The sequence below is a fragment of the Eucyclogobius newberryi genome, unplaced genomic scaffold (genome assembly GCF_026437365.1).
Source record: "Eucyclogobius newberryi isolate DKJ021-1_F unplaced genomic scaffold, fEucNew1.0.hap1 SCAF_3, whole genome shotgun sequence".
In the NCBI taxonomy this organism is placed as follows: domain Eukaryota; kingdom Metazoa; phylum Chordata; class Actinopteri; order Gobiiformes; family Gobiidae; genus Eucyclogobius; species Eucyclogobius newberryi.
Window position 1 is genome coordinate 32,635,131 of NW_027315945.1, and position 22,892 is coordinate 32,658,022.

Sequence of the window (22,892 nt, forward strand, 5' to 3'; positions counted from 1 at the left end):
TGGATGCTCTTGTTATTATTATTATTATCATTATTATTATCATCATATTATTATTACTTGTTCCCCATCATGATGGAGTTTAGTTGCACTTTAATTTATGCACACAAATATGTAATGCCTGTAATATCCACATGAGGGCGCTGTAGGAGCAAGAACAAGCTCACTGTGAATCGTCAACATCCGGCGACACGTCTAGCCAAACACTTTAACAATACACGGCGTCTTCTGCCGTTTCTAATCAGATGTCTGCTTTATTTCCACCTTTCAATTGCAAAATGTCGTGTCCTTGACGTTTTGGTAAAGCCACTAGGAGCAGGCAAAGCTATATTTTGTGATTAGTTCTTTGGTTTGTATTTCATTTCGTTTAGAAATCACAGCATTAGGCAGAACACAGCTATAGACCAAAGTTTCAATGGGTGAGGTGAGAAAACTGCAGAAAAAGTTGAGGCAGATCGAGAATTTGGAAATTAAATTCAGCCTAACCCCAGAGGAGAGAGTTAAGGTACAGAAACACTTTGTTTTCAGTCTCTTCAATCTTCACACTGTGCTTTTGTGATGTGGATGTATTACAAAATGTATAAGGACCCATGAAGAATGAAACACATGTTTGAGCAATAACAGCATCTTCTAAGCGTCAATCAACACTGCATGTACTCTAACAAACTGTATACTTAATATTTGCAGTCAAATTGATAAAGTATCTCTTTGATCTGACCAAACATCTGACTCAAACTGCACTCACAAGACCACAGGCTCACAGGATTTTAGTCAAAAACAAATATTTCAACAGAAAAGCATTGTTAAACTAGATGACTAGATACTAGATGGTAAACACATTTAAAAAGGGTAGATCAAAACTCCCAATTTACTCAAAAATCCTTATAATCCAAGTAGGAAAGACACGTTTATTTGTAGCACACAAAGTAAACTCTAAAAGATGCATTAAAGTAAAATAATTAGTTTACTAATCCAAATGTCGGTGGCCTAAGACCCCATCCACCTGATAATTAACTAAAAGACCACAGCTCTACTTAATATGATGCAGTAATGTTGGTTGTAAGAAAACTCCTTTTGTTTGCAAGTTTACAACAGAATGGTACATTTCTTTAAAAAAGAATGCTAAAAAATGACTTGTTGAAATAAAAAAAATCCATCTGTGTCCTGCAAAAGCACATTACTACACTAACTGCATTGCACTGTAAGTTCTGTTCCTTTTTAGCAGATCTATGTCTAGCATTTTGATTGGTTAGTTGGATTATTGTTATCTGGATTATACAGACTCTAAAACGCATACAAAAAGTCCTTATAAAACTTAGACAGCGGCGTTATTGAATCATAATATAAAAACAGAATAAACAATTTCAATAATACACTTGTACACTCAATGTCAAGTTTTACTAATCGACTAATTGAAAGTGACCACTGAAATAATTGTTAGTTGCTGCCCCGCTTTGTATTAGAGATTATACATTCAATAAAATAATTTTGTACGAGTTTACTTTATCATTCTGACATATTTGCCAGACTAAAAAGAGCCTTGATTCAAACTGAAGCTGTTTCTGAACCTTTGGAACATAAACCATTGTCTGGACTATTTGTGAAGCTCTGAGTCTGTATTTTTTGCCTCCAATGCCTGATGTGCTCTAATTATTTGTGAAAACACACGCTGCACAGAAGAAAATTTCAAATCTGCCCAGATTTTCTTTGGTAATTAACTAGAACCCTAAAAATAAAGTACAAACAGATCCTGATTCATCCCAGAATGTTTGATTACCCGTCTTTTATCATTTTAAATGAAGTGTATTGGAACTTAAAAAGTACATTTACTGACATGTCTTTTTCCTCCCGTTATGCATATTTAACTATTGGCTGTCATTTCCAGTTAAACGCTCGAGAGCAGCAGACTGAACATGTTGGTTGCACATAAACAAGCCGATTGGTCATAAATCTGGTGTCGTCTTCTTCTCCTCAGATCTCCAGGAAGGCGGAGCTGCGTTCCAGATTGGCTGAGCTTCAGCTGCAGCTTTCTGGCCCGCAGCAAACTCCAGGGATCGAGGGAGACGGGAAAAAGGAGAAGATGAAAAGACAAGTGTAAGGAAGAGAGAAAGAGACAGAGAGGGGTTCCACGAGGGGGGGGCAGACATACAGAGACACATGTAATTCTACAAAAGCAACAACATTCACTTTGAGCCCTTTGATCTGTTTTATACGTCTATCCAAATACGCTGCAGGTCAAATGCAGTCAGTCCGGCAGAAAAGACAAAAGGAACGACTAAAAAATTGATATTGCCCAGGTTTGATCTTAACCTGCTTGTATGTATTATTCAATATATAAAAAAAATGAGAGAATATCATGAATGTTGTTTTGAAGGTATAGAGACGGATATTGTTTATACATAAAATGCTACAAAAAGAGCTGAATAAAAGAGAACATTTCTAAAAAGTTATGTCAAACTGTATATTTCTGCACTTTTGTGACTACCGGTATTTTTACAGACATTAAACATATTAGTTGAGGTTTAATTATCAGACAAATGTGAAAAGGCATGATTTAAAACATTGACATCATAACTACTGCCATAGAATTTTGACTAAAATGTATATATAGTCTATGTTTAATCTTTAAGCAGACAACAGTTGACTAACATCTACTTGTATTGTATTGTTTGTATAGGTTAGATAATAGTAATAATAGTAATTAAAAATGGCATAATAATGAAAGCAAATAGTATAAAACATATTTTATTCAGGGATGTCATCCATCCAATGAACCTCTTTAAACAGAGGTTTTAATCATTAAAACTCTTTATTTTCAACCTGTGTGCATCAAAAAACAAACTAATTAACTGATTCACACATGGATTTATTTTAATGATTTACCATTTCGGAGCATCCTGAACTTCTGTACCAAAAAAGAACACAAACCCAAACTCCATTGCACATTTAACTAACCAGATAGTGGTTTGATACTCATTTATTTAACGTTTGCTGTGGTATATTTTCAATCAAGAACCGTGTCACGGGGGCAACACAGTGACACAGCGGTTATCGCCTCCACCTCACAGCAAGAAAGTCCTGGGTTTGATTCCTGGGCGACGTGGGGCCTTAACAATTATTCATGATTATGGAGACTGTGACAAAACAACAATGAAATGAGGTAGTGGTAGTAGTGGCTTTACGAAATGATCTGACTGAAAGACAAAATAAAGTTAAATGTGTCAAAAACAGCCAGATAAAAAAGTAAATAAACCTAAAAGTACTTACCTTTGCTTCTAAAATTGTGTCTGAATATATTGTGACCTGAACAATCACTGTCGTCGATTGGCCTAATGATAATTCCTTGAGTGGAGTTTGCGTGTCGCCCCCGTGTCTGCTAAATGCTAAATCTCAGTGGGGTTTTCCTGGTTAAATAAAGGTCAATAAAATAAAATAAAAGTGTACCACGACTCAAAAAAAAGTTTTAAATAATAATAATATGTAGCCACAAGTCCAGAGCACAGTGGCATCATCCCCAACAATAAAGACTGACATGATCGACTGTTTAGTGAGTGTTGTTTTCAGCTCATGCAAAATGTGAGTACCGTATTTTCCGGACTATAAGTCACACCTTTTGTCATAGTTTTGGCCGGGGTGTGACTTATACTTACATTTATTCTTATAAACGTATACTTATACTCCGAAGCGACTTATATGTGATATTATTTGTTATTTTCACACTTGCAACCGCATTTCATACTCCAGTGCGACTTATATATGTTTTTTTTCTTCTCTATTATGCATTTTTGGTTGGTGCGACTTATACTCCTGTGCGACTTATAGTCCAGAAAATACGGTATATTGTTTATAATAATAACTGAAGGCTACAAAAAGAGTAAGCCTGTAAACAAGGGAACAAAGTGATATTTCTGTACGTTTGTGCATCTATCACTGATACATTTAAAAACGCGTTTTAGCACGTTTCTCAAAATGTCCCTATGATCTGATGTATGATTTTCCACATACATCTACAAAACCATTTCTTTGAGCGACATAAGTCAGAGTAGTACATTCAACACTGTGTTTTTGTTTATATTGAACGCGTCTTGAGGATGATGTTTGCCGATAAGAAGGTGCTACGTGTAGTTTTCCTCTTCTTTCTTTACAGGGACGATGCCCCCGAGGCCGTTCCATCCCAAATGTCTCCCGCCTCCAAGATTCTAAAGGCAGAGTCTCAGTCCAAGGCAGAAGAAAGTCCAGCTCCGAGGGCCAGGCCGAAGGAGGCGCGAGGCGCAGAGGGAGACGGCAGGCGACAGGGCGAGGCCGGCGCCGCAGAGACACAACAAACACCACAGGAAGGTGGGTTATTCATGAGCCGATGGAGACCCCCAGCAGCTAAAACTTCAATGCATATGTGTAGGTTCACTGTTTTAGGCTTGTCAAATTCAATGTATTGTATTCATGCCAGTTATTCACACGCTCTTGTTTTAGTATTACGGGCCGAATACTCCACCAAATGGTACTGAAAGACACCAGGCCAACCCCCCAGCAGATTATCACTATAAGAGCTAATTACACCCGCAAGCGGCATTGAAGGGCCTTGACTTCCACTAAACCTGTTGTTTGGTCATGTACATTGTGTCTTCACTTATAGTACAGCCATGGCTTTTAGATAGGCTAACCTGTTTAGATTTGTGAAATAATTATTAGATTATTCTTATTCTTAAAAGGGCGTGTACCCGATTTAAAATTTAAATCTGTTTTGGGCTGGTACAGATGTATTGTAAAAGCTTACAGAATATATTCAGGTGAAAATTAGACTCCAGTAAATCTTTTGGCAACTAATTATAGTTTTATTTGCTGTGAAACAGGAAGTGTGCTGTTAGCATGCTAATGTTTGTTAGCTTTAGCGTGATGGTAAAACTCGCTATGAGCTAAGGGATCATCTCAAAATAGGTTGATGCTGAAAAGACGACATTTTTTTAGTCTCTCTCTGGACTTAATGGAAATGATAAATAAACACAAAGACATAGTCATTTAAATGTATTAAGATATGATAAGATATTCCTTTATTGTCCATTTCAACATGAGCCTGAAGCTGAGGGTGCTACCACAGGTCTGGAAGACCTCCTGTCTGGTACCTGTGCCTAAGACACCGCGCCCCAAAGACCTCAACAGCTTCAGGCCAGTGGCTCTCACGTCCCACCTGATGAAGACACTGGAGCGGCTGGTCCTGGACCACCTCCGCTCCACCGTGAGCTCAGCCATGGACCCGTTGCAGTTTGCATATCGGTCTGGCATCGGAGTGGAGGACGCCGTCATCTCCCTGCTGCACCGCTCTCTCACCTGGAAAAGCCTGGCAGCTCTGTGAGGATTCTGTTCTTCGATCTTTCCAGCGCCTTCAACACCATCCAGCCGCTGCTCCTGAGGGACAAGCTGGAGACGGCTGGTGTGGAGTATGACCTGGCAGAGTGGATCCTGGACTACCTCACAGACCGACCCCAGTTTGTGAGAGCCCGGAACTGTGTGTCTGACACTCGGACCTGCAGTGTGGGGGCGCCCCAGGGCACTGTCCTCGCGCCCTTTCTCTTCACCCTTTACACTGCAGACTTCAGACATGACACGGACAGCTGTGTCCTGCAGAAGTTCTCTGACGACTCTGCCATCGTCGGACTCATCACGGACGACGATGACGCGGAGTACAGGGGACTGGAGCAGGACTTTGTGGACTGGTGTCAGCGGAACCACCTCCTCATCAACGCGGGGAAGACCAAGGAGATGGTGGTGGATTTCCGCAGACGCCACTCTGCTGCCCCCTCACCAGTGAACATCCAGGGACGGGACATTGAGAGAGTGGACTCATACAAGTACCTGGGTGTTCATCTGAACCACAAACTGGACTGGACTCATAACACAGACGCACTGTACAGGAAGAGCCAGAGTCGGCTCTACCTCCTGAGGAGACTCAGGTCTTTTGGAGTGACAGGGCCACTCCTGAAGACCTTCTATGACTCTGTGGTGGCATCGGCCCTCCTGTATGGTGTGGCCTGCTGGAGCAGCAGCATCGGTGCCCTGGGGCGCCCCCACACTGCAGGTCCGAGTGTCAGACACACAGTCCCGTGCTCTCACGAACTGGGGTCGGTCTGTGAGGTAGTCCAGGATCCACTCTGCCAGGTCATACTCCACACCAGCCGTCTCCAGCTTGTCCCTCAGGAGCAGCGGCTGGATGGTGTTGAAGGCGCTGGAAAGATCGAAGAACAGAATCCTCACAGAGCTGCCAGGCTTTTCCAGGTGAGAGAGAGAGCGGTGCAGCAGGGAGATGACGGCGTCCTCCACTCCGATGCCAGGCCGATATGCAAACTGCAGCGGGTCCATGGCTGAGCTCACGGTGGAGCGGAGGTGGTCCAGGACTAGCTGCTCCAGTGTCTTCATCAGGTGGGACGTGAGAGCCACCGGCCTGAAGCTGTTGAGGTCTTTGGTGCGCGGTGTCTTAGGGACTGGCACCAAACAGGAGGTCTTCCAGACCTGTGGTACCACCCTCAGCTTCAGGCTCATGTTGAAGACATGCTCCATAAGAGAATCTCACATCTTCTGTGATTGGCCGAAACCTCATGCGGGGTTTGTTTTGGTCCTTCTTCCGGGCAGTGCAAACGCACGTTACTAGAGCGTAATCTCTTGATTGTCTGCTGCGCCGCGTCTTGCCGCAAAAAAGCTTTTCCAACTTTTCTGCGCCAGCCGCGCTGGCCACTGCGGCGCTCCCCGCACCTGCCCGCATCCGCCGTGCTCCCCGCACCCGCCCGCACCCGCCGTGCTCCCCACACCCGCCCGCACCCGCCGCGCTCCCCGCCCGCACCCGCCGCGCTCCCCGCACCCACCGCCCAACAAGCAAAGTCATCATCAAAATATTTCGTCTTTTCAGCTTCAACCTATTTTGAGATGATCCCTAAGAGACTCTTGAAAAGTGCTTTTAAACTCATCACGGGGAATATTTATGAATCTGGGAATGCTTTAGATAAGTGAACGATACATGTAGAGCTGTAAAGAATTTAAAATGAACTAGTTCTGTATTTCACGATTTAAGATGGTAGAAATCAGGTCCAGCTTCTTTAAAGAAAACGTGGGAAAATACTTTAAAGAAAAAGGTTTTATGTTACGCTTAAAAAGTAACATCCAGTTTGACGCGCTGTGCAAGTAATTGTGATTAATCATGATTAATCTGATTTTCTCTACAGTGGCTTAAAAAGGCTTTCGATGGTTCTCCCGCTGCTTGTTCCCGTCAGGGGTCGCGGGTGACTGGAGCCCGGCCATGTTACTTTGGGCCTTAGGCGGGGCACACGCTGGACAGGGGCTCGTCGCAGGGTTAACACAGAGACAGAGACACACAAACAGACATTCACTCTCACATTCATGCGCCGGGGGCCATTTACAGTTAATTCAATTCACCTCACACATGCACGTGTCTGGACGGTGGGAGGAAGAACACGGAGTGAACCCACGGGAACCTTGGGGAGAACACGTAGACTCCATCCACTTAGAGCGCCGCACAATTAGCATTCAGGATTTGGTTTCCTCTGCGTGTATCAATACGTTTGACTGCAATGCTTCACGCTTTGGTTTTATGACAGTCGTAGCTAACACTATTGTCGGAAGTTTCAAATACGATGCGGCCTCACTGAACGCCCTAATTTGCTATTAGCATCTCAAATCAGATTATTCATGTATGCCCTGAGGAGGCTTGACAAGCTTAGTTGCTTCCAGCATTCAAACTAACAGCCACTATTTGCCTCCCTGAAGACAGGACCTGTGTTTTGCATCTTTGCAGTTTAATTGGCTCCGTGCGCCGCGGTAGCAGACTAATCCATATTGAACAACTGTGTAGATTAGCGAACTCCAGCGCTGATGAGTCAACATTTCTAATTGCACAAATCATTTCTTTTTGCAGAAGCGGGGTTTGCGTCGCTCAGAGCATCGTGGGAAAAGGCAAAGTTTCGCTTGCGGCTGTTGGACGGCCACAACGACATCGTCACCTGCGTGGTTGCCGTTGACAACCTCGTCATTTCTGGCAGGTAAAGCTGAAGGGCCCGATTTGCATAATGGGTGCGCAGAGTGAACCTTTCTCCTAATTGATCACTTACCGACTCGTGTTTGTTTGTCATAAGCCACTCTCTCGCGTGGCTCAGGTCAAACGCCGCTTTAGCTCCCGTTTATGGAGATGTGGTCCGAGCTCTGTGGGAATGTAACGGACACGTATTACACAAAGTTTACCTGCAAACAACTCGAGACTTTATTGTGTATTAAACCTGTTAAACCTTACAAACATGTGCTGAAACGGTTCTTGTATCAGTTCAGCATTTCATATTTTGCGATAATTACTGCTTCGACTTATACTCCGGAGCGACTTACATGTGATATTATTCGTTATTTTCACACTGACAACCACAAGAGGGCGCTCTAGGCTCTAAGCGACGCAGAAGAAGAATCTGCACTTCCTCTTCCTCTGGAGTTTGTGGAGTTGTTCAGAAGTGACACAGAGGAAGAAGAATTCAGTGAATTTAGTGATTTGGGGTAAAACTGATGCTTTGGTAAACTTGTTAGCATGTTCTTTATGCTATAGTTATCTGAATAACTGTTCATATGTTACGTTAACATACCAGACACTTACCACAGTTCTGTCTGTGCCTCATGTAGCTGAAGGTGTTAGCGTTAGCATACGTCATGTAGCTGAAGGTGTTAGCATACGTCATGTAGCTGAAGGTGTTAGCGTTAGCATACGTACACCTATTCACCATGTTCTCTCATCTGTTATTATTCTAAACTGCATTTACAGATGAAATGTCTGTTCTTGGATTTTATCAAATAAATTTCCCTAAAAAATGCGACTTATACTCCAGTACGACTTATATATGTTTTTCTTTATTATTATTATTATTATTATTATTATTATATTTATTATGCATTTTTTGGCTGGTGCGACTTATACACCAGAGCGACTTATAGTCCGGAAAATACGGTATGATAAAGAATAGCCTCCTGTGGACAGGTGTTGAAAATTGGCATATTTTGCTATAACACTTAAAACATTGCATCTGGTTTGTCCAATACTATGTCCATATTAAATAAAAAATAAAAATAAAAAAAAAAGATATTAAGGGCTTTATATCTTATTTTTGCATTTGTGGGAAGCTTAATGGTGTTTTTTTTACTGTTGTATGAGAAGAGTTGAGCTGTAGGAGAAGTTAATAACACATTAACACACATTGCTATTTATTTGTTGCAGCTCATGTTTTTTGTTGTTATTGTTTTTGAATATTGGACATTTAGAAGAGGGTTTACAGAGATTATCCAGCATAATATAGTTTCAATATGATCGTTTTTTTGTTTTTACATTTGTTTTTATGTAACAGGCCTAATATCTCAGTCTTCTCTCAAACATTAATGCTTTAAAATGGACACAAAACTAAATCAAAACTTACATTTGATATTTTCCCAGCCCTAAACTTATCAATCATGTTTATTCACGAGACTAGATTTGTAACTGTAATAAACATTCGCTAATTTATGTCTGAAAATGTCCAGGAAAACCAGCGTGCACTAAACGGTTCCTGTGCAATACGCCAAAGCAGGTTAAAATCAAAATGCCGTTATTAGATATTAGTTATGACATCATTAGTTATTAGTTATGACATAATTTCTTAACAGCACAAGGAGGAAACACAGACTTCATCTTAATCTCTCTGTGAAGAAGAGAGAAATCAAGGGCCAAAACCTCTTTCACGCTTGAATAATATCAACGAGTGTGACTTTTACTGATGTCAAAATGTGTTACATTCAAAGGCACCGAAGTGGAAAATAATGTAGTAATTAAAAATGTGAAAAAGCGTCGCCGGATCAAACGGCAAACGGCGTTGGAACTGTGGTAAAACGTCTCGATTTCGACACCACAATGTTGATTAACGACTGCATTCTTTTAGACGACATAATGTAATTTTCAACACAGAATAATAGACATTTGTTTTGTGTTATTACATGGTTTTACACAAGTTCTTTTAAATATCAAGACAGGAAGCAAAGGAAGTTCACACAACTTAACTTTTCTAATTGTTTGTTCTGAATGTTCTACCATCGACTAGTTCATTTGTTCATTTAAGGCTTTACTCGTTTGCATGTTCTAGTTTCACTGATGCAGCTTCATTCTGGATCTTTGCTGTTAATCAGTTGTTTTTAGGGAAACGATTCTAAAAACTGACAATTCTGGTACTTTTACAGCAATGTTTATGTACACCGTCGCTGTCAAATGAACAAATAAATAAAACAAAATACATACATACATGAAATAAAATAAATAAAATAATTGAATTATAGTATTATTGAATAAATAATTGAAATAAATGGATGGACTCAAAAAGAAGAATACATTGGATCTAACAAGGTGTGAAGTCTTCCTTTTTCCTGCTTTTTTAACTCTTGAGTCCTGCACGCTGCGTCAACTTGTCAGTATCAATACCAAATTGTTAACTACAATTTATTTTATATATAGTGTTGGATAGTAGAAAAAGCTTCAGTTGTAGTCATCTGGACTCAGTTTGAAAAAATAGACGTTTCGACTCTCATCCAAGAGTCATTGTCAATAACAGAATTTAGGTCGAGAACTCCGATATTAATACTATTCTGTGGTAAGACCCGCCCATTGGGAGGAGCCTTCCTGAAGTAGAAAGAGTTGTTTGTTTCAATAGAAACTCCCCCCTTGTATCTACCGAGCTAGCCTATTCAGAATCTTAATGGGCTGTTAGAATCCTCTTTGTCTTTGTGAGACCCTGGCTCAACCACCCTGAGTACCTGATTAGCATCTATATGTCCTGGTCCTGGTCCTCTACCTTTCCAGGGGTTCCCATTATAAATAACAGGAAGATTAAACCTTAGCCCTCCATTTCTGTTTAAAGAAGGTCTTTCTTTTTTAACAAAAATAGCTTCCTTGACTCCTCTTTCAAACCATCTTTTCTCCCTGCTTAAAACCTTCACTTCACCGTCTTCAAACGAGTGATTAGAGGCTTCAAGATGGAGATGCACGGCACTCTGAGGTCCTGAACTTGTATTTCTTCTGTGCTGATAAAGCCTCTTGTGTAGAGGCTGTTTCGTCTCACCTATGTAACGTTCTTTACAACTTTCTTCACTGCATTGGATCGAATAAACTACATTGCTCTGTTTTTGAGTCGGCAACTTGTCCTTTGGGTGAACCAGTTTTTGTCTTAAAGTGTTTCCTGGTTTAAAATAAACAGGGACTTCGTGTTGTCTAAAAATTCTCTGCAGTTTTTCCGACAGGCCAGACACATAAGGGATAGAAACACCCTTCCTTCTCTGTTCAGTTTCCCTTTTGTCCTGCTTCTTGGTTCTCTTCACTCTGTTGAGAGCCCAAGCGGGGTAACCACAGGCTGAGAGGGCATTTCGGACATGTTTTTCCTCTTTCTTCTTGCCCTCTGAGCTGGTGGGCACACCTTGAGCTCTGTGTTGTAAGGTTCTGATCACCCCCAGCTTGTGCTGTAGTGGGTGGTTGGAACCAAAGAGCAGATACTGGTCCGTGTGTGTAGGTTTCCTATATACTTCTATTTGGAGTTTCCCGTCCTCTCCTCTGATCGTGGAACAATCAAGAAAGGCCAAGCGATTCTCCTTAGCGTCTTCTCTTGTAAACCTGATATGTGGGTCCACAGCATTGATGTGATCAGAGAAGGTTTCCAGCTCTTGTTTCTTGATTGTTACAAAAGTATCATCGACATAGCGGAGCCACAGTTTTGGGGCTATGCCTGAGAATGAGGACAGTGCCTTCTTCTCAAAGTGCTCCATGTACAGGTTGGCCACTATGGGAGAGACGGGCGAGCCCATGGCACAGCCATGAATCTGTCGGAGTTCTCAATCTAAATTCTTTTATTGACAATGACTCTTGGATGAGAGTCGAAACGTCTATTTTTTCAAACTGAGTCCAGATGACTACAACTGAAGCTTTTTCTACTATGGAACACGCCTGGACGAATGAGGGATTACACCGACATAGTGTTGGATACTTTTTTACAACCCTGCTGTCAGAAGTTGTGGCATGGAATCACACAAAACACTGGAAATACTCTGGAAGGCGGCGTGACGGTGCTTGCGGTCGGAGAGATACCATTCTGTTATCGCCTCGTCTCATCTCTCCTTTTCCTCTTTCGCCCGCAGTCGAGATACCACGGTAAAGGTGTGGCACGTTCCCACGGCAACGGAGCAGAAGAACCTCGGGGGTCACACGGGGGCCGTCACCTGTCTGTGCGCCCCGCCTTCAGAGTTCTGCGAGAGACTGGGTGAGACCCTCCAGACTAACGACGTTCGCCCGCTCGTTTCAAAAGAACGGATGTGGCTTTTACTGCCGTTTTAGAGGGAATGTCAGAGCTAGTGATGAGCGGTGCCAGGGATTTTTGTGCCATGGCAAGTATCGCAATATCTCTCCAATACCAATGTGTTCAGGGTAAAACGCATTGAATCGTTACGTTAAAGAATTTGGCTGCAACGATGAATTAGTCAACGGTAACAAATAATCATAGTCATTTTGAGCATCGTTATCTGGACTTTTCAGACCTTTTTAGATCAAAATGTCAAAAACAACTAATTATTTCAGACTTTCATCAATTATACACTTAATACATAATAATAAATGTAAACAATATAAGTATTCTCTATCTAGAAGTGGGTGTGATGCCTCATTCCTCCAGGAGTGTTGCGTCGTGTAAAAACTTTCAGTCGTATCTAGAGTCGTATCTGGAAACTGAAAAACGATGGTTTGGAAAAGACGTTTGGACTTGAGGGATTAAACCGACTTGTTTCTAAGAAGACAATGTCTAGAAGCTTTCAGTCACCATAGTCTGACATTTATTTGGTTTGTTTTTAAAATGTCCGGATGTACAATAGAAATACCGCTAATCATTTGACTGGTCTCTTATTATAATCATATATAGAGCAGAGTCTAGCAAAATCTTCACTAAACTCCAGCTTGAACTAATCTAAAAATGAAATATGTGTGCAGATAAATTAAAACTATAAACAGTGTATTTGAAAAATACATACATTTCTTGAGACATTTCTGCGTAAGAATTGATGTTTTTCCTCCGTCAGTAGTGAACAATTAATAACAATATTTTGTTACTGATCCGTCCAAAATCTACCCTTTTTTTTCTTTTTTGGCCCTCAAATGAATTCAGACGTGAGCGATGTGCTAAAACATGCGCAGCACAATGTTCTTGGAGCCTTGGAGTCATTTTCTCTTTCTGAAACTTGACACTTCATTGCAGTCGGTTGAATCCACTCAGTCTGATCGTGGCTGAGGCTGAACAATCGGAACAAGAGCTGCGTTTTACTGAAACGGCAGCTCCACACAGAAACGACATGAGAAATGACATGAGTCGGCACAAATATAGTAGCAATTTTTCTGGAATTAGCGATTGGATTTGTTATTTGTGCTTTGATCATTGCATTAAAATAAATAAAATACATACAATACATACATTAAATAAATAATCAACTAAAAAAATGAATAAATACACTAAATTAAATTAAAGAAATAATAAAATAAATGAACTGACAACCTCTTTATTACAGAACACATTTGCACAGATCTAAACAGTGGAAATAGCAGTTTTCACGCAGTTGTCGTTTGTTAAAAAATTGCAGCCTGATTGCGTCTATTAAGATCACAATTTGGATTCGATTACGATTCATCTTGGAGCCCTAATTCGATTCCTATCGCCCAGCCGTAGGTAAACATTGTGTGACTTCTCTGGTGGAGGCCTGGAATGTTACGCCATACGGCATTAGACAAGCATTCTGCGCCATCGGGGCACGTCACAGGTTGAGAAGAAAGCACATTTTTCAATTAAACAAATCCAACAATATACGCAAGTGTAATGCCGTACCGTGGAACCTTCCTGGCAAAGTAATAAGCCCTCTCACCTTACCTAAACTGAATAAAAATTGGCTGTCAAACGCGCCTCTTCTCCGGCGAAGCGGTAAAGCCTCCAGGTTTCATATTTAGCCGTGCGTGCGTTTGAAAGCCCATGTTTTGCATAATCACTGTGTTCTCAATATGTTGCGTCTCAGCCCGTTTGTTGTTTATCTTCTGGGTTGTTTTTTGTGTGTTGTTGTCGTATTCTTACCGTTTTCCTTTTGTCAGCCTGGTCCCTGTCCCTGTCCGACAAAGAGCGGTTTATTTTAAGTGGCTCCGCAGACTGCACCGTGAGGATCTGGGCGCTCACCGTCGGTACGTGTCATTATTGCACATTTATCTCACAAAGTAAGACGGCGCCTCAAGGCTGTGTACAGTGCACGCATAATAAGTACATCAGTATTTAGAGTTACGACGTGTACACCTGCCGTTTCGAGTCCTGTGAATGAATGTTTTGTGTTCTTTTTGTCGCCCCCTGCAGGTCAGTGCGTTAAGTCTATTTACACGTTCAATGCCGTGACCGCCCTCTGCTTCGCGCCGGAGGGAGGCGGTTACATCGTCACCGGATCAGGTGCGGTTTCCCCCCAAACGTCCCCCTGTCATTTCTGTGGGTAGAGGATCAGGAAAAAGAATCAAAATGTCCCGATAGTTGTTTGGGAGGTGTGCAAAATTTGAATATCAAGCGTCGTCGATGATTAAAACGATTAAAAATGACCTAAAAAGATGCGATTAAAGGTAAATTGAACAGAAATGTCAAGTATAATCTTCCCGAAATGTGAGTGTAAAGTGATATCTCTGCACGTTTGGGGTTTATTTCACGTTTTGTGCGAGACCAAGACATTTACAGGCAGATTCGAGTACATTCCTGATTAAAATATAGTCTCAGTGTTGTTATCGAGGCAACAACATGTCACAATCTTCATTTTTGTCCAGCTTTTCTTAAGAATATCGAGTGACTTCAAAAAGTACTCCAATAGACAACGTTTTAAGTTGAGGTTGAAGACTCTCGAGGCTTTTTAAATCCTGATAAAACGAGCGGCCGTGACTACTTTTATCACTCCAAACATCTGTCCGCGATCTGATTTCTGGAGTCGTCGGATGATTGAAATGTCATGTAAACAGTTACATCTGATTTACACCTAAAGAAAGGGTTATTTTTAAATTCGCTAACTCTCAAAACCTACTAATTAACTGACTCACGTCCACAGGGTTTTTATGATCAGATTTCTCAGTCGAAATCAGATCTAATTATTGGGTTTTGATTATTCCAGTTCTGGGACATTTTCTATTTAAAAGGTTAATTTTGTGTTGTGCGCATTGTCACGGATTAAATAAAGACATAAATTCAAGTTCAACTAAATGGCACAATGAAATGTTGTTCAGTAGTTAGTCTTTATAAAGAGTCATATTAATTATTCAACTATGTGCAGCTACAAAAAGAAAGGGAAGGGTTGGGGAAGGGTTGTCACGCTATTAAAGTTTCAAACCCGATTTTGACACTTTTAAAATAAAAAACACACATTTTACACAACATTTCAACACAAAACAGCAGTACTTTCTTTATGTTTCCATGTCGTCTTTAACTAGTTCTGATAAAGCTCAACTTATGCTAAAACTGCTCAGGAAAAGTCACATTTTGTTCTGTTTGTGAGTTTTTTTTTCTGTATCTAGCTTTTATAGGATCAAGTTATATCTGATTTTCGATACTTTTGACCACCCAGATCCGCACTGAACTAAACGTACTCGCACTATAAATAACACGACAAAGCACAGGTCCAGTCACGGTGGTCACGGAGGGTTCAGGTGTGACGAGCCGCTCGCCTTAAACCCCTCGCTCTGCCCCCACAGACGGGGGCAAAGTCCAGGCCTGGAGCTGGGACACGTTCGAGAACTGCCAGTCCGTCAACGCCCACGAGGACGCCGTCACGTGCATCCAGGTGAGTGCGGCGCTCACACGGTTAACGGCGTGCTGATTGGATGGACATGGCTGCTGCACCGGCTCCATTATTATTGCCAAGAACACGCGCTTATTGTTAATGGACGAATCGTGACTGGTCGAATATTAAAAAAATATATATATTGTGGTCATATTTTGAGACTCTAAAACACACAGAGCTTTTTATAATATTAGATATAGATATAGAATAAGGCAGAGATACAAAGCATTTATAAATATGTGTTACTTATAAATATGTGTTACTTATGTATTAGCGTTAGGGCTAGATAATGTTAATGATTGGGTTATTTTTGTTAATTTATTACTTATTTATTACTAAACATTTGTAAATGTTTTGTAGATTATGTTTATTTTTCTCAATAATTACCGGTAGTTACTGATTAACAAACTATACTATAAATGCAATGTTTATACGGTAAATGCTTTGTATCTATGCCTTATTCTAATGCGTCACAGTTTATTACAGTAAGTATTAAATAAACAATGCAACCAGTTTGAAATGTTCATCAATAATACACTTTAATCATAAGTATTCAAAAGCCAGTCGCTATAATTCAACCTTTATTTGGTTAATGATGTGTTTACAATAGAAATGCTCATTTATTCCCTGTCGCTTGATAAAAACGTTGCCTCTGTAGCGTTGGCATTTGACCCGGTTTGGCTTTTGTGCACATTAGTCGTGTCGAAAATGGGTGCGTTCACAATTGTCCTGGTTTGCTGTGGGTTTGGGCCCAATCCGAGTCCTAATGTAGATTTGGTCCGGTCCCTAAACCTGGACCAGAACTGGACCAAACAGGTTTAAAATGGTCGCGGTCGTTCAGATTCAGCCTCAGACGACTTTATTTATCCCTCCAGGGCATTTGAGCACCGGCAGACAATAAAAACGGTCTAACTCAATTTATTGTTCGATAAATAATAGCTGACAATGTTTTGGGCCCAAGATTTATCCTGTGAACATTTATTTTTGATGCAGTAGTGGGCACCTTTTTGTAATTTAACGCAGTACAAGGAAATATGAGCGTCACATTAGTAACTTCTATGATAAATTGTAGATACCAACTAATGATTAAAGTGTTTCGTGCAGCTTTTTATTTGTGTTTTTTATGACTTATTAGTTAGTCAGTGGCACTATTTTGGGATAATTTGATGAAGGAAGACAAACAAATCACACATTAATCATGTCGTAGCCCGTTAATAAACACGTGGTGATATCTAAAAAAGCCTGGCATGGAGCACAATACAGAGCAGAGCCTTCAAACTGTTGTCGGAGTAAAATTGGAGGTTAATTTCACAGTTCGATAAACATAACGTCTTCCCGATGTCAACAAGGAAAAGTCATCTTTCAGAACATGGTCTGATGTTGCCTTTATGACTCTGACCTTTCCTACGATCTGCTGCTCACGCAAAGCGGGTGAGTTCCTCCGCCAAACTTTGATCTCTGAGCGTTCGTCTGGTCCTGGTCTAGTCCCAGTCTGGTCCCGGTCTAGTACCAGTTTAGTACCAGTTTAGTCCCAGTTTAGTCCCAGTTTAGTCCCAGTTTAGTCCCAGTTTAGTCCCGGTCTAGTCCGAATTTAGTCCTGGTCTAGTCCCGGTCTAGTCCCAGTTTAGTCCCTGTTTAGTCCCAGTTTAGTTCCAGTTTAGTCCAAGTCTGGTCCAAGTCTGGTCCCGGTTTAGTCCCGGTCTAGTCCCGGTTTAGTCCCAGTTTAGTCCCAGTTTAGTCCCAGTTTAGTCCAAGTCTGGTCCAAGTCTGGTCCCAATCTAGTCCCGGTTTAGTCCCGGTCTAGTCCCGGTTTAGTCCCAGTTTAGTCCCAGTTTAGTCCCGGTCTAGTCCCGGTCTAGTCACACTCTGGTCCCGGTCTAGTCCCAGTTTAGTCCCGGTCTAGTCCCAGTTTAGTCCTAGTTTATTCCCAGTTTAGTCCCAGTTTAGTCCCGGTCTAGTCCGACTCTGGTCCCAGTTTAGGCCCGGTCTGGTTCCAGTTTAGTCCCAGTCTGGTCCCAGTTTGGTCCCGGTCTGGTTCCAGTTTAGTCCCGGTCTAGTCTCGGTCTGGTCCCAGTCTGGTTCCAGTTTAGTCCTGGTCTGGTCCCGGTCCCAGTCTTCATCAGGTGTGTGCACATGTGAACGCTCCCGTAAGGTTCAGGATTCATCGTGTTACCTTTGAAATGAAGTAGAAGGACAGATGTGTCGTTTTCCCACGGGTAATTACCATGTATTACCATAATTACAGTTTTAGCCTCCATGTTATTACTGTAAAGTGTTGCACCGTCTACGCTCCTCGTTGCTACGATATTTCAATATTATACAGCCGCGTCACCTCGTTTCGGAGGAAGAAACCGCACTGTTTTCCGTGCGCGTTAAAAGCCCCATTTACCTTGAAAATACAAATTGGTTGAATCGCATTGATTTGCCGGGGAACAGTTGGGAGCCGGGAGGAATTGCGAGCTGTGGCTTAAAAAAAAAGGAGGGAAAAAAGTCCTATTTGAGGATTCAAACGCGGGCGTAATTGAATCATTTGCCATTTTGGAGTTTACCGAGCCTACTTCTGATCCAAAACGGAAAGCAATGGCAATTTTAGCGGCACGGACAATGTTTTCTACAGCATACGCCACTCCATTTTTGCTAAAAGGTGTGATTAAGCGTTATTTTTGTAAGTGGTGGTGTGTCGCGGAATCTTTTCACCCTAAAAAAACACCGAGTCTGTTTAGAAAAGTGAAAAAGCTTTTACTCTTCATCTTGGCTTTTGAATATTTTTGAAGAAACACGCACACATCTCTCAACTGATTTAATCATATTTTGCCATTTCTCTGAGCCCGAGGTCATGCGCTCTTCCTCTGCTTCGCTGCTGCATCCGTCGGCAAAATAAACGATTCGACTCTCTATTTTATTGATTTCGAGAGGCTCTTTGTGCACGCGTGGTGTTTGTAGTCGTGAACGCCTTTAAAGGAGACATGTTATGCCTTTATCCCCATGTTACATTAGTACATTATCATCATTGTAAACAGCATTATTGATCTAAAACGTCTTATAATGGAAACAAATCCAATAACTTCCTGTTCAAAACTGCAGACCCGATAAGCTCCGCCCTCTTTATTGTCACGTTTCACCGTAACAAGCAGCAGGTTTTATCATTTTATCTGTTTTTATATTTGACATTTCAGAACTCACTCTTAATTTTACATTTTTCAAGCCGTCACAATAGTCACAGGACTTTTCTGAGTTACAGGACAAACATGCAGGAGACAACAAAACTTTGACTAAACTAACGACGTAACAAGATTAAAAGCTTGTGATGTTGATTTTGCATGAGACGTCTCCTTTAACGCTTCAACAAAAAACCCGTCATTGCATTTCCCTTTTCACATCGCGAGGACGTATGATTGGAAGCGGCCGTACACTTCGTTCTCGTCCGCACGATGCAGACTGTGATCTCCATGACGACGGTGTGTGTGTGTGTGTGTGTTCGCTCCAGTCTCAGGGTCCGCTGGTGTTCAGTGGCTCGGCGGAAGGAGGCGTGTCCGTGTGGGAGAACCGGTGCTCGGAGCGGGACCCCCTGAGGCGCCTGAGCCACTGGGGCGGGGCTCTGACGGGCTGCGGGGCCGGGCCGGGGGGCAGACTCAGCCTCAGCCCCAGGGGAGACACCGTGTACCTGGCGTACGGTCAGGCCTGGCTCAAGGTCCTGCACTGGAGAACAGGTGAGCCGCCGCGCACAGGGCCGGGCCCCGCGCACCGGGTCGGGCCCCGCGCACCGGGTCGGGCCCTGTGTGTTTGTGGGATGTGGTCGCTTCAGGTCGAGGACGCGGGTCGATACTGGTCAGCTTCAGATGACTTGGGCTGTCGTCCTTTTGTTTAGTCAAATAATAGATGTGTCTTAAAGTCAATAACATATTTTATTAATCTAACTACACTGTCCAAAAAACACATTCGCTCTGGCATAGTTTCAATAAGATTCTGCAATATTAAACGATTTATTTCCATCAGTGTGTCACTATTCCTCACACAGATCTTCAGTGTGTCATTATTCCTCACATGTGTTTCATTATTCCTCACACAGCTCTTCATTTTGTGTCGTTATTCCTCACACAGATCTTCAGTGTGTCGTTATTCCTCACACAGATCTACGATGTGTCATTATTCCTCACACAGATCTACGATGTGTCATTATTCCTCACACAGATCTACAATGTGTCATTATTCCTCACACAGATCTTCAGTGTGTCGTTATTCCTCACACAGATCTACGATGTGTCATTATTCCTCACACAGATCTTCAGTGTGTCATTATTCCTCACACAGATCTTCAGTGTGTCATTATTCCTCACACAGATCTTCAGTGTTGCATTATTCCTCACATAGATTTCCAGTGTGTCATTATTCCTCACACAGATCTTCAGTGTGTCATTCCTCACACAGATCTTCATTGTGTGTCGTTGTGCCTCGCACAGATCTTCAGTGTGTCATTATTCCTCACACAGATCTTCAGTGTGTCATTCCTCACACAGATCTTCATTGTGTGTCGTTGTGCCTCACACAGATCTTCAGTGTGTCATTATTCCTCATACAGATCTTCAGTGTGTTGTTATTCCTCACACAGATCTTCAGTGTGTCGTTATTCCTCACACAGATCTTCAGTGTGTCATTATTCCTCACACAAATCTTCAGTGTGTCATTATTCCTCATACAGATCTTCAGTGTGTCGTTATTCCTCACACAGATCTTCAGTGTGTCATTATTCCTCACACAGGTCTTCAGTGTGTCGTTATTCCTCACACAGATCTTCAGTGTGAGGATCTTGTTCTACTTCTCTTACTACTTACTACACTTTTCATCAAGAGCACTGCATTCACTTGCTTTCTCTGAACACTTGGCATGTTTTGGAGTCCGTGTGTGGCTCGGATTCGATTACTAAATTAGGCGACAACTATCCCAATGATCACTTTGTTGATTAATCGCTCCACTGGTTTCAGCTCTAAACTAATCGACCGTTGAAATTACGTTGAATGAAAAAACGTGTGTGTAATTGGAATCCGGACGGCCTCAGGCAGCTTCACTTCATCTGTATCTGGATTGAATGCGGTAAAACTCCGTAATGTCTTGTTGAGAATCATGTCCATGCTAATAATGTGTCTTTTCAGCTTTTAGCTCGTTTTCCAGCGTGTTTGAATAATACCGCACTTTTTAAAGCTGTTATGAAAAGATGATTAATTCTGCTGACAGAAGAGACATGGAACATGGAGAGATATTAACAACAAAACCAAGACTAAGTTAAAGTTCCACCATAGAATCTTAAAATATGGGTCAATTTTAAGGACTTTTAAAAAAATACTCTCTAAGAATCTTCAAAAATGTCGAGAACGGAGGCGACTGGAGGCGAACATTAACTGACAGATCAACTCTAAACACAAATACAAATAAGACTTTCATAGCTGTCAATTTAGAATAAACCATTTTGAATTTACCCGTTAGAACTGTCTTTTCTTGCCTCAAAATTGCAGTATAATTTGACTTTTTGTTCATCATAATCCCCGGTTAAGTAAACAAATGATGCAAAACACAATAATAAATGTGTTTAAACCCGGCTCTGACATCACTCACATATGTTCGAGTGCTTTTCATTGCACAAAACCACCTTTAATTGTAATATTTTGTGACATTCTGAGGTTAACCACGTTGAAGTCGCACTATGTTCCAATCCGTTCAACTTTTAAAGACTTCGTAATGTTATAACGTCGCCGGAACTCGATTTGCATGACGCTATGACGCTGACATCTGTCCAATTTACCCCAGGAGTGATGTCCAAGCTGACCAATCACAGCAGCGTCGCCGGAGCAACGGATTGCGTGCACCAGACGGGAGGCCTCCTGATTGGCTCCTGCTACGACCTGGCGAACGGAGAGAGCTCGCTGAACGGTGAGCGCGAGCCGCGGTCCAGAACTTTTATCTGGATTTTAACTTGTTTTTAGGACTTGAATCGTGGACTTGTTTTAGTGTGATGCAAAAACCTTGACCTACAAACTAAATAAATGTAGTATTCTGAATTAAAGTGCTTTTAAAGGTATTATATGTGATGCTTTTAACCTTGTTGTCATTGTTTTATGGCCCAGAAGTCAATGTAGGACGGTCATGTTAAATATATATATATATAAATTGTCACAGAAAGTATCACAATGAACAAAAACAGTATTGAAACTACTTCATGAAAATGACACAATAGACTTTTAAACCCTTTACGAATAAATAAAAAAAAACAGAATGAAACACTTGAAAATTTTGTATTTTTCAAATTATAAGCAGATATATAGTTTTTATTGTGACTGTCAATATTGCGTTTTAAAATGTCCAAAATTGTTGTTTTATGGCCCAGAAGTCAGTGTAGGACTGTCATGGTTAAACATTTTTGGCGTTAAATATATATATATAAATTGTCACAGAAATTATCACAATGAACAAAAACAGTATTGAAACTACAGTACTTTATGAAAATTAAACAATAGACTTTACGAATAAATTATAACAAACACGAGCTGCGATAAATTAAAAAAACCCAGAATGAAACATTTTGAAAATTTCTTATTTTTCAAATTATAAGAAGATATATAGTTTTTATTGTGACTGTAAATATTGCGATTTAAAATGTCCAAAATATAAAATGGGAAAGGCACGACGAGTTTAATTGTAAAGTCAATTCAGAGTGCATCACATGAAAACAACATGCATTAGAATCACAGCACAAACATAAGTAACTCTTATAAAATGTACTTTACAGAGAAGAAGTCCAGGTACAAAAAAGTCCACGGATACTAACTTTAGCAGGCAAAAGCTCAAAATGTCTCCGTTATCCTATTTATACAGTGTTTGATGTACGAAATGACCATATTTGGCGTTCTCCTCATTTGCTTTCAGTGTTCTCCCTGCCTCAGTGTCGTTACCTGACCTCTCTGACCTGGCCCGACGCGCCCAGAGTCCTGTGCCTGGCGTCGTGGACCACCGGCAGCGGGGAC

The 22,892-nt window shown here is 41.4% G+C and overlaps 1 protein-coding gene across 1 annotated transcript in view; it reads left to right on the forward strand.

Annotated features, from left to right (window-relative positions):
- The first annotated feature begins 196 nt into the window (after positions 1-196).
- The window catches only part of LOC140374310 (uncharacterized), a 23,435-nt gene continuing 739 nt past the window's right edge, over positions 197-22,892 (forward strand). Inside the window, exons 1-11 of the mRNA XM_072461166.1 lie at positions 197-502; positions 1,973-2,091; positions 4,145-4,335; positions 7,919-8,042; positions 12,184-12,305; positions 14,168-14,254; positions 14,421-14,510; positions 15,788-15,876; positions 19,364-19,586; positions 21,679-21,801; positions 22,795-22,892. The exon at positions 22,795-22,892 is cut by the window's right edge and continues 68 nt beyond it. Of these exons, the coding sequence (XP_072317267.1) occupies positions 413-502; positions 1,973-2,091; positions 4,145-4,335; positions 7,919-8,042; positions 12,184-12,305; positions 14,168-14,254; positions 14,421-14,510; positions 15,788-15,876; positions 19,364-19,586; positions 21,679-21,801; positions 22,795-22,892 (1,356 nt within the window). The 5' untranslated portion in view covers positions 197-412. The remainder of the gene's footprint in view (positions 503-1,972; positions 2,092-4,144; positions 4,336-7,918; positions 8,043-12,183; positions 12,306-14,167; positions 14,255-14,420; positions 14,511-15,787; positions 15,877-19,363; positions 19,587-21,678; positions 21,802-22,794) is intronic.